Source organism: Natrix helvetica, assembly GCF_964273705.1.
Source record: "Natrix helvetica genome assembly, chromosome: 2".
NCBI classification, from domain to species: Eukaryota; Metazoa; Chordata; class Lepidosauria; order Squamata; family Natricidae; genus Natrix; species Natrix helvetica.
The window spans coordinates 197,835,184-197,847,643 of record NC_138552.1 but is presented as its reverse complement, the minus strand read 5'-3'; the positions used below and the strand labels follow the sequence as shown (position 1 = coordinate 197,847,643).

The following is a 12,460-nucleotide window of genomic DNA, read 5'->3' as shown; positions in this document are numbered from 1 at the left end:
ACCACCCCCCTTGCCTTTTAGCGCCCCCCTAAGCCATCCCCCCCCAAGGGGGCGGTACCGCCCACTTTGGGAACCACTGGTCTAAAATCTCATGCCTTGAGGCTTTTATCCTAGACTTCATTGTAGATTACATCTATATAATATCATGGTCAGTTCATTTGAGATTTAGGTGACATTGTCCCTTGTAGGCATAACGTACAACTCTGTATCTTCCTGTTCAGCTTTCTGTATCTGCATTTAAAATTTGTGTTGGATACGGTAACAGTTTATAAGTTTACAAATCCAGGTTTAGTTCTAGATAATTTGGCTTCTCTATTGGCTTTTCCCAGCTATGCCTCTTTTGTAAACCCAGTAAAGATATTACTGTGATATTTCTTTCATATAGTACCCTTTTTAAAACCTTGAAAAGTTTATACATATATAATTAATTATAATATTAATTAAATTAATTAAAAATATATATAATATTGACATGACAAACACTTTTAAAGATGGTCATATGTAATGGGCATTATATGAGACTGTTTTTGAAAACGATTTACGACTTCAGATGTGATAGTCAGGTTCATACCCAAAAATGCCCATTATGGCAGCTGTTAGATTGTTGCCCCATGCAGGGAATGAAGGAATAGAATACTTTTCAAGATCTCCCACTGGTTAATGAAATTTACAAGAAAGATAGAGTTCATATTTCTGGTTGTGCTTCTTTTCTGGCTACCTAGCAAGGCTAACAACATAGTTCAGTAGTCTGTTCCAAAGAGTAAAAGCTAAATTGGAAGCAATCTCAAAGATAAAGTAGCCAATCTTGACATTTATCAAAATTATGTAATCCTGATTGCATGATCAAGTTGGAAAAAAAAGAGAAAACACAAAGGTGAGTATTAGCAGATTGAATTGCCAAAATATTTTAATAGTCACCTCAGCAGATACACAAGTTCCTGAAGATGTAGTTACTCTGTTTCTAAATTTTGATTCATCATATCTTTTTGCTGAATAATAATGTAATGTAATTTAATATCATGTTCCTTTTTTTCCTTAGTGCATTCCTGTGCCTGATATCAACAAACCGCAGTCAACCCATGCTTTTGCAATGACTTGCATCTGGATACATCTGAACAGAAAGGCTCATAGTGACAATTCTAAACTACAGATTCCAATTCCTCATTCCCTCAAGCTCCATCATGAGTAAATACGTTTTGTAAATAATGATCATGCTTTTCAATTATGGTCATCCTGAAATCTGTGAAAAGAGGACGAACAATGATACTCACCCAAAAGAAGTATACAGTTTAACTTTTACATTAAATGTATACCAAATCCTGTAACTACAGAGTATCAAAAATGCATGCTGAAAATCAGGAAACATAAATCCTGAATTAAAAAAAAAACACATTATCACATAATAGCCTTTGAAACCAGCATTGCAGTAAAATTTCGGGATGACAAAACAGTCTTGAGAGCTAAAAGACTAATAAAATAGAACAATTTCTACTAAACAAAAGAAGAAAGGAAATAAACCATCCTTGAGATGCAGTTTCAAGGAAATTCAGAATGAAGCTTATCTAACATTCTAGTAGCTGTTCGGTGTTTTATTATAACGATGGGCAATCTGAATTATTTTAAAGGGCTTTTGAATCCGCAGGAGGTATAAGGCATATTATAAGTTATTTGTAACACTACAGGTGAATTATTTTTTTCCTGTGATTATTAATACAAAGAAATCATTTTATATGGTAACAGCGACTTTTCTGCCCTATTACTTTTGTTCGATTTTGTCAGGATTTTAGTTTCATTTTTTTTAATCTTAAAAAAACATAAAATAAATGTATTCAGCCTAACAAAAGTTTGATGTGCCCATTTTACTTATTGGCAAGGTAGAGACATTGGAAAATTACCCTAAATTTTGACATCTCCATTTAGAGTTGCACTAATGGGGCTATCTGGGATTTTATGAGTTGCTTCCCTATTTACCTCAAGAGCAACTATATAGAATTAGGTCATTTGGTAAGAAGAGATGACTTGATCAAATGTTGCGCTAATTGATCTATGATTCACTCCAAGTAGTATCTGTCTTATTCTGCAGAAAAGTTGATATCCTTGTGACTCTTAACATACTATTATCACATGTATATTTTTGATGGCAAGCGTGTATCAGATCTTTTGCACATAAACGGGTTTCTCCCATTCATTTAAGTATCTTTGGTTGTCCAGGTTCTTGCAACAGAGTCTAAGGAATAAAAGTCTTCACATGAATGACTACAAGATTGCCTTGCTATGCAATGCTTACTCTACTAATTCAGAATGTTTTACATTACCTATGGGTGTTCTGGTGGAAACTATTTATGGGAATGGCAACATGAGAATTCCTCTCCCAGGAACCAACTGCATGGCCTCGGGCTCAATCACACCACTGCCAATGAACCTCTTGGACTCCCTCACAGTTCATGCCAAAATGAGGTAAATGTAATTAGTAACAATAGTAGATGCATTTGCCTGACATGTCAAACCGCTCTGGGTGTTTATTTTTTTCAAATATTAAATTGAAATACCTTCTAAAGGTCATAGGCTGTCCATGACTTCAACTGGAGTGGGTAGTTAGTATGAATGTGTGGACTCTCCTTAACCCTAGCCTTGTCAGCTACTTTATGATTCTGATGGCGTCTTTGGTTAAGCATCTAGGCCAGTGATGGTGAACCTTTTTCTTACGGCAGGCCAAAATTGCACATACACGCGTGCCCACTCAATCTCCCTTCCCACTTGTGCATGCGTGCGTCTCCCCCCCCCCCCCCGCATGCACGTTTGACCCATCCCCAGGTTACAGACACTTTCCTGAAGCCTGGGGAGGACGAAAACTGCCATTCCTGCCCCCCTCCCCCAGGCTTCAGGAAAGCCTCCAGAGGTTGGAGAGGGCGAAAAATGGCCCCAACAGCTCAACTGGAAGTTCGTTCTCAAACTTCCGGTTGGGTTGTTGGGGCCATTTTTCTCCCTCCCCAGCCTCCGGAAGCTTTCCTGAAGTCTGAGAATGGCAAAAACAGCCTCCCCTGGCCCTCCAGAACGGCTAAAAATCAGGTTGCGTGCACCGGAGCTGACGGCTGGCGTGCCACCAAATATGGCTCTGCATGCCACAGGTTTGCCATCATAGATTTAGGCCTTAATTACAGTTTAAAACCCAACAAATAACTATGATTTTGAATTCTGGTTAGTACTAATCAAAATTGGTGGATTCTCTGTATTATGACATGCTGAATTACAGAGGGGTTGCCAATCATGGCTGAGCAGTGACTGAAATACTAAGAAAGTGATGTACCTTCAGTGTTGTGTTATGCAAACCTGACTCCTTTCCTGAATCCCAGAGTCCTATTTTTTAGAAGTCATTATGAAAAATAACACCTTCTTCTTTTTTCCAGCCTTATTCATAGCATAGCCACCAGGGTAATAAAACTGGCCCATGCGAAGTCTAGCTTGGCCTTAGCGCCAGCTCTTGTGGAAACGTACAGTCGTCTGCTGGTTTATATGGAAATAGAATCCTTGGGCATCAAAGGTTTTATCAGTAAGAAAACTTCATTAATTAATATTCTTTTGGACTGCTAATTTTTAATGATATAAATTCCAAACCGAATTGCTTAGAATCATCAGCAGTTGTAATTGTCCATAGAATGTCCTTGAGAGACAGAAAGAGGAGGAGCCACAACAGTCAGATAAGAGACAGCTTAGTCTGCAGAAGGAATGGGGGCATGGTAAACAACTCAGAATGGACCCTCCCTAGTTTCTTGGCCTAAAAAATGCAATGGGGTGAGAGATGTATTTTCAGATTTCAAGACTGATGTCAATCCTTCAAGCTAGTCCAGACAAGAGGATGAATATTACCATTACCTTAATTATTAGGTTACAATAACAGGATCCTGCAAGAATTGTTTCACTTTACTGCTTCTTTGCACATTATAGTATCAAATAAATCATTCCTTAACTCTATGCAATAATCTAAAGAATATAAGGTATTATGTCTGATGGGAGACTCAGTCTCTCGGGAGAAAAGTTTGCATGTTCTTCCATTAGTTGATGTCAATTAATTTGTAACCTTCCAGAAATTAATTGATTACAGTCTCCACAATCCGACCATTGGATATAAGCTAAAATTGATAGAAGAAGCTATACTTATTTTCACATAGAAGTATATTTTGGTGAAACTGAAATTTATCCCTTCAAAATCTAAGTCCGTCAGAGGCAATATTTATAATAATATAATAATATAATATAATGTAATGTAATAATATAATATAATATAATATAATATAATATAATATAATATAATATAATATAATATAATAATATATAATTAATATAATATAATATAATATAATATTCTAATCATTTCTTTTAATTTCTTCCTCTCAGAAATTTCAGATAAAATATTTAAAACCTTAAAAACTGTAAATAATATTGGTTGATAGTTTAGAGTGAGAATGATTGGCCAAGGTTAAGTTGTGACCGGCTTTATTCATACATAATAGGCTATAATTTCAGAAGAATGATCTGTGGAATAAATCACAATAAATGGAATCCATACCTCATTAACCACATTATTATATATAATTCACAATATTCACCTCATCTGCTGAATTAATTGTGCCGTCAAGTCATTTTCATGATGATGTATCCTTAGCTGTTTTTCCCCCCCAATTCTCCCAATGCATGGGTGTCAAATTCATGACGTCACGTTGCCATCATGTGGTTTCACATTTTCCCCTCCACATCTGGTCTGCGAGCCGCCAGTTTGACACCCCTGTCCCAATGGTACACTTACCACCCCTCTAATTGAGTCAGTCTTTAAATTACAGTTAAACATAATACATTTTGTCACACTGCAGTGTGTGAACCCAACCAATTTTTTTTTGTCTTAGATTGATATCTGAAGCCACACATCTGTATTCTGGTTTTTCTTCAGATTCTATGAACCTTTAGCCTTTTACTAAAGATCTGCCTTTTGAATAGTTTTTCTAAGCTGGTGTGTAATGGAGCGGTGACTTAATGAGCACTGTGATATTCTTATTTGTATAGTAATAATATGCCTGTAAAAATGGTCCTCCTACTTTTCTGGTCCTCTATTAAGATTTTTCAATGTAGTGGTAGTATTTTACTGGAAAGAATATTGTGCTGAGAGTTGTTTGTACTGTAAATGTAAGAATCTGGGTGGATTTTTGCTCCCAAGAAAGCTAGCTTTCTCTTAATTTTTCACTAGAAAATAATTGGCAGGATTTATTTTCTTCTCAGGTCAACTGCTTCCTACAGTTTTTAAGTCTCATGCTTGGGGAATCTTGCATACCCTGTTGGAGATGTTTAGCTATCGCATGCACCACATCCAGCCTCATTACAGAGTCCAGCTACTTAGTAATCTTCATTCTCTAGCAGCCTTTCCACAGACCAATCAAAACCAGCTTCATTTATGGTAACAGTGTTTTCAGCAAATCATCGTTTTTCCTTTAGAGACATTAAGATTGTCGGGAAATTATAGAAAAAATAAAATGGAACAAAATCCATGCATTTAAGTTAATTTATCCTGCTAATTTGTATGAAATTGGAGTTTCGGGAGGGGGGGGGGATGATTGATAGCGGTTCATATAGTCTTGAAGGTGAGTGTGCCGGTTTCCCACTGCCTATGAAGTGGAGCTACCTTCCCTTTCCTTAGATTTAGGAAGCATAAAGGATTCAGCGAGGAAGGTGGTTGTATTGCACAACTGGAAGTCAGCTTGGGTAATGTTTAGCACTTGCTCAGAGTTAAATGACAGTGAACAGCACTCAAGAGGGGTTGGGCTTTGTTCTCTTGTGGCTATGTAAGGATTCTAAGCTGATTTCCCTTTTCACTCCACTCCTAGATTCTGCTATTCTTTCTACAGTTTTACAAATCAGAACAAACTTGAGAGTGGTGGAGTTTGAATTTCTTCTCCAGCTCCCATGCTTCTTCATTTTATTGGGACTTGTGTAAAATTGAGTACTTAAAAAAGATGTGGGGAGTTGAAACATGGTTCACAGGACAAACCATAATAAGCTCCTCTAAACAATACCAACCCATATCAATGTTAAATTCAAAAGGCTATGCATTACTTTATAGGAAAAGATTCACAATTTCATTTTGAGTTTTAGCAATTAATGATTTTAAGCATTCTTCTGGATTCAGTGTAGTACATATACATTGAAATAATAACTCAACAGTACAATTGTGGTTTAATTAAGCCACAACTACTATTTTTAGTTGCAACTCCTGGTCAAGAACATAAACCTCAGTTGCAATTCTGGTTCCTGGTTTTAACATCCATTCCAATTTCATCTGGTGATTTAATTGAATAATAGGCTTAAGTTCCAAGGAAGGATGTGAGGAAACAAGCAAATATTTTGTTTCCTTCTTCTGAACTGTGATTTAGTAAGCACTTATTTTGAGAAATAAACTTAGTCATTTAGATGCACGGATATATTCTGGATTTCCTTCATTAAGATAGCCCAGGGGTCGGCAACCTTAAACTCTCAAAGAGCCACAAAGGTCCCCCGTTCAATTCTAGAGCCGACTAAAAGTCCAGTTACCTCATCATAGAGTCTCCTCCTAGCGGGGCATCCTTTTTCCTCTGCTGACCGGAAGTCTGGTACCCCCACCATAGAGTCGCCTAGTGTGGCATCCTTTTTCCTCTACCTGTCCTAACCAAAAGCCCTATCAATGGTGGTGCCCACCGGCGACAAGGAGCCGCAGCAGAGGCATGAAGGAGCCACATGCTGCTCCAGAGCCGCGGTTGCTGAATCCTGAGATAGCTTGGGTTTGGGGGGAGGTTTTTATAAGGGGTGGCCTTTGTTTTTGGGATGAGATAGAATCAACTTTCCATTTCATCTTCAGTGCAGCTCTGTCTTGGGGATGATTGCTTTATTGTTTGATAAATTGCTCCCTTTCCTTTCATCTGACCCTTCAGATTCTAGCTTAAAAAACATATCCCTGAATTAAATCTGGGGTGTTTCAAGCAAAATGTTTCCGAAATGCATTAGCTTGTAATTTTAGTTAGACGTTAAAATATTTACTGTTGTCTCCAGAGCCCTGTTGAAGACTAGATTTTACCTGCAGCATTTCTGTCACACTAAGCTATATGAAATATGCATGTATATCCTCAAAATACTAGGCGATAATTAAAAAAAACAAGGTTGCCATTCCAAATAGTGCCGGATTGATTACATCTCCTGTTTATTTGTTTGATGTCATGGCCTTCAGGAATTCATGCCTTCCACCAATCTATAATTTGACCACCTGGGAAATGTGGCTTGTGCACATTTTAGAATTTAATTCATTGAAACTAGGTGTTTTCTACTTCAATTTTCTGTAATTAGCCTAACATATCCTGAAGAGTGTATTCTTTTTATAGTGTGGAAAGCACAGCCCTGCGGCTGATTACTGCCTTGGGCAGTTCTGAAGTCCAGCCACAATTTACTCGATTCCTTAATGAGCCCAAAACCGTGCTTTCAGCTGAATCGGAGGAACTTAACAGAGCACTTATTTTGACTCTAGCAAGAGCAACGCACGTCACAGGTAACAATTTCAGATTGTCGTCGATCCTGCTTTGAAAATAGAAATGGTTAGAACTGTGTTCATTTTTTAAAGTATCTTAAATATTATTGTTCTTGATTTACCTATACTGTTAGACTTCCACAATTGTACATGCAGATGTTTTATCTTGCGATGTGTAGTGTAGGATAATAATACCGTTTAGAAATTGTATGAAGTGCCTTCCCCTTGCAGCAACGTCAGGAACAAGTTGGCTTGATCAGTGTAGTTCTGACTACAGTAACCATGTGGCAGCATTAGGACTTGGACTATTCACAGATTGAGTAATCATTTAATGAAGCTTAGCAGCAGAAATGAAGAATGGTGACTAAGAGCAACCGAAGGAGTGCAAACAAAATTAGTATAGGATGATAGTAGCTTAATCCAGCTGTGTTTGCTTTAGTTTTATGGATAGTCTGTTATGTTTATCTTTCTGTTTTAGATTTTTTCACAGGTTCAGATTCCATACAAGGGACTTGGTGCAAAGATATCCTACAGACTATCATGAGCTTTACACCCCATAACTGGGCAACCCATACTTTGAGTTGTTTCCCAGCTCCACTCCAGGTAATAGTTTAACTTAAATCAGTCTTTCTCAATCTTGGCAAGTTTAAGACATTTGGACCTCAACTCTCAGATGCCCCAGCCAATTCTGAGAGTTGGAAGTTCACATATTTGAAGTCTGCAGACGTTGAGAAGCATTCGGATCAATAATCTTATGTCATGAAAGAGGGTAACGATATACTTGTGTAACATTTGCTTAGAGCTAAATATTGTTTCCATCTGTTGTGTTTGTTTTTCTGTTTCTTGCTCCATTTCTACATTAACCTCATCTTTTTAGATATCTCTACAAAAACTCATGCCTTTGTTACAAATGCAGCTTTATAAATATGCTCTATTGCCATTAACTTTGAATTCCGTTACAAAGTTTTATAAGGTTCAGTCTCATAATTGTAAGAGACAATCATATAATCTTATACATTTCAATCTTATAATTGCACTGAATTGTAACACCAGTATCATCTTCAGGTGCTCCAGTTCGGACAATTGCTTAAAAAAAAGATATGATGGGTTTTGTATATTACTGTTGTGCAGAGCTCTTCTTAATTTTAAATGTTTTAAACTCATTTAGACTTTTAAAACACATGTACACACGTACACACACACAAACACACACATAATGATTGATTATATTCCATAAGTCAGCATTGACTCTTAACAATTACCTACATAAGAGGATGTCAGCTTTATGTTTATCTTTGTCTGTCAAGCGGAAAGTTGGAATTAAATTGTCCAAAATGAAATGTGGTAAAATTGTGCCATAGATAGTGAAGAGATTTGGCCATAATTTAGGACCCTAGTAGGAAAATTGAATTATGAAACTGGAGTGACCTCACAAAATCTAATACGTTTTAGATTAAAATGAAGTTTGTTTTAGTGACTACTAACTTGTTTTATTTCAGGCATTCTTCAAACAGAACAATGTGCCTCAAGAGAGCCGGTTTAACCTTAAAAAAAATGTGGAAGAGGAATACCGAAAGTGGAAATCCATGTCAATTGAAAATGATATCATCACCCATTTTTCTATGCAAGGCTCCCCTCCTCTCTTCCTTTGTCTCCTCTGGAAAATGCTCTTAGAAACCGATCACATTAACCAGATAGGTTATCGGTATGTTTTAAAAGATTTGATTATTGTTTATACCATGGCACCATAAAGCAAAATGGAACCACATTTGGGACGCTGTAAACCTAGAGAACATTTTGCGCATAGTGGCCATTCATTTGAAATAACACCTATTTTGTTTTCTAAAGTTTGCAATAATATTGCACGGGAACAAGTTTGGGGTGCACTTTTCTTGTAATGCATTACAGGTAGCCCTCGACTTGCAAGGATTAATTTAGTGACCTCTCAAAGTTGCAGTGGCACTTAAAAAAAAGTGACTTATTACCAACATTCATATTTACAACCGTTGCATCCCCATAGTCATGTGATGAAAATTTGGCCAATTGGTATTTGTTTAAACATTGTTTATTAGATTATAGAATAAAATACAAAAATATGAAAGCAAATAATAGTACCTAGTGGTGAGGAAAAGGGCAAAGAAAAGTTAGGAGAGGAGGAAGAAAAGGAAAAAAAATGGCAGCAATTGGACTAAAATTTGAATGATACAGAGAAAATTAGCATAGCCCCATGGCAATTGGCATGTATTTATGACAGTTGCAGTGTGCCTGAACCATGTGAACAACTTTTGCAACTTTCTGACAAAAAAAAAAGTCCATGGTGAAGCTAGATTCACATAACAATCGTGTTACAATCGTGCAGTGATTCACTTAACAACCATGTGAAGAAAGGTCATAAAATGAGGCAAAATCCAACCAATGGTCTTGCTTAGCAACAGAAATTTTGAGCTCAGTTGTGGTTGTATGTCAATGATTACCTGTAATCTAATGCATTACAGAGCTTGCGACTCATAGGATGCAAGCCACTTTCCTAACGGGTACTACAGAACGACACAAAGGTGCTTCTGCCAACAGCCTTGAAAAAAATCCATTTAGAAGTCAAAGAATCTAGAATCCCCTCCCCATTCTATAATATTGTTTCATCAAATCTGGTTCTTGCATTTTCAAAATGTAGAACCTTCCAAGAGGGGAACTTTGAAAACTCTTTGCTTGATAACGTGGCCTTTTGGGGGGGGGGGAGGGCAGGGGAAGGGAGGAGAAAAGGAAATTGATTTTCATATTATTTGTACTTAATTTAATATACAATTAAATTAAAATTGTATTTAATGCCTTTGTACTTCTCTCTCCTATTTTAGAGTACTAGAAAGAATTGGAGCTCGAGCCCTGGTTGCTCATGTTAGGACATTTGCAGATTTCCTGGTCTACGAATTTTCTACCTCAGCTGGAGGCCAGCAGCTCAATAAATGCATTGAAATTCTGAATGACATGGTGTGGAAGTACAACATTGTGACACTGGATCGGTTGATACTGTGTTTGGTAAGGAATGCTGAGACAGAAGTTGCCATTATCTGTTCTGAAATTTATCGGAGATCACGACCACAGTATTGTGTCAATTGCTTTCAGGGACTTGGCAAAATTTCGTGAATCCAAAACAGGCTGCTAAAATGTAATTGATTTAAAATGGGAAAGGGGATCTTAATGTTAAATCACGGAACAATAGACATTCTGAGATAAGCTGATGAGAACCAGTTGGGTCAAAGCAATACGGCAATTAAAATTTTTGGTAACAGAGTCACAGAGGCTTCTATAAGTCTTGGTTTCTTCACCTCACTTCCTCCACTAGATATGAAAGGTGCTGGTGAATTGTAACATATTTTTATACTTGATCATGGAAAGATTGAAATTAGTTCAAGTATTAATGTCAGTGGATTATCATGTCTTGTAGAGAAGGCTGTTTGATTCTTTGAATGGTATTGAAAAAATAATTACAGAATTTCTTTCAACCATTATAAAGTGCATTCTTAAGAAACCTAGTTTTCTTGTTTTAGACTCAAATAGGGAAATTTCAAAATGGGAGATTTCATATTTGACTGGGTTTTTTTTTGTTTTTTTACCTGAGCTATACTCCAGAGAAATTAGAAATATTCCTGTAGGTATTTTGTAGCACTATCTTGTTAGTTCAACTTTGAGTCATTTTAAAATTGTTATCATTATTTAAGGCAATGCGCAGCCATGAAGGCAATGAAGCCCAAGTGTGCTATTTCATTATTCAATTGCTCCTACTGAAACCCAATGACTTCCGAAACAGAGTGAGTGATTTTGTGAAGGAGAACTCTCCTGAGCATTGGCTACAGAATGACTGGCATACGAAGCATATGAGCTATCACAAGGTACGTACTTCTGGTTTGTTGTCTTAATTGCCCTAAATAGCAATGCTTCTACAACAAACAAATACACAACTGTAGCAGAAGATCGTCTTGAAGTAATAACTAGAATTGATGTACCATTTTTTGTAGTAGTTGTTGTTGAGGGCTATTGATCATGGCTGGCTGGGGAATTCTGGGAGTTGAAGTCCACAGGCCTTAAAAGTTGCTAAGATTAGACACCTCTGATCAAGATGTTTTGTAAACTCAACTTATGCCAGATATTTTTCCATTAAAATCTGGATGTAAAATATAAGAGGGAAAACGTATTCAAATGTGGGAAGAAAATAGAACATCAGTTAATGAAAGCTTATTAAACCAAGACAAATTAAACTAATGTAATTTCCCCCCCTCAGAAATACCCTGAAAAGCTGTACTTTGAAGGGCTAGCAGAACAAGTCAATCCTCCTGTTCAAATCCAGCCACAGTATTTGCCCATTTATTTTGGGAACGTTTGCCTCCGCTTCCTGCCAGTGTTTGACATTGTGATTCACAGATTTCTGGAACTTCTACCAGTATCCAAATCCTTGGAGACTCTTCTAGATCACTTAGGAGGCTTGTACAAATTCCATGGTGAGTTGTAACAGAAGTTGTTTCCTTGCTGTAATATTACTGCTTTGATAATAATAAATGTTTATTGATCGATTGATAATGAATGCCCTCTGTAATTAAATTTTCTATTTATTTCATGATGTATCGGATACTTATATCAACTCTGTTGATTCTGGTTGTCTTAAAAATGTGGTAGAGAAGTAATTGCCTTGTCAGACTTGCTGCTGGAAAACTATTTCTAAGAAAGAATAGACACTGCAGACAGACAAGCTTGTAAAGAATACTTGGGTCTGGCTACATTAAGCAATGGCAATGTAGCAGGTCTGAGAAATAGGCCTTCATTAAAAATACTAAGGCATGGGTTGAATAGATCAATTAAGGGAGAGCTATCCTTTCTATTCAAGAAAAAGAGAATGCTTGACTTCTGTTGAACATGGTACAAGCATCA

General features: G+C 36.9%; 1 protein-coding gene across 3 annotated transcripts in view; it reads left to right on the top strand.

Moving 5' to 3' along the window:
• Positions 1 to 12,460, top strand: part of MED23 (mediator complex subunit 23) — a 45,926-nt gene that overhangs the window by 24,792 nt on the left and 8,674 nt on the right. For all 3 annotated transcript variants that reach the window (XM_081942834.1, XM_081942836.1, XM_081942835.1), the window contains 10 exons: positions 1,040 to 1,185; positions 2,212 to 2,457; positions 3,408 to 3,550; positions 5,272 to 5,446; positions 7,398 to 7,561; positions 8,019 to 8,143; positions 9,040 to 9,245; positions 10,393 to 10,573; positions 11,257 to 11,427; positions 11,817 to 12,033. In XM_081942834.1, the coding sequence (XP_081798960.1) occupies positions 1,040 to 1,185; positions 2,212 to 2,457; positions 3,408 to 3,550; positions 5,272 to 5,446; positions 7,398 to 7,561; positions 8,019 to 8,143; positions 9,040 to 9,245; positions 10,393 to 10,573; positions 11,257 to 11,427; positions 11,817 to 12,033 (1,774 nt within the window). The remainder of the gene's footprint in view (positions 1 to 1,039; positions 1,186 to 2,211; positions 2,458 to 3,407; positions 3,551 to 5,271; positions 5,447 to 7,397; positions 7,562 to 8,018; positions 8,144 to 9,039; positions 9,246 to 10,392; positions 10,574 to 11,256; positions 11,428 to 11,816; positions 12,034 to 12,460) is intronic.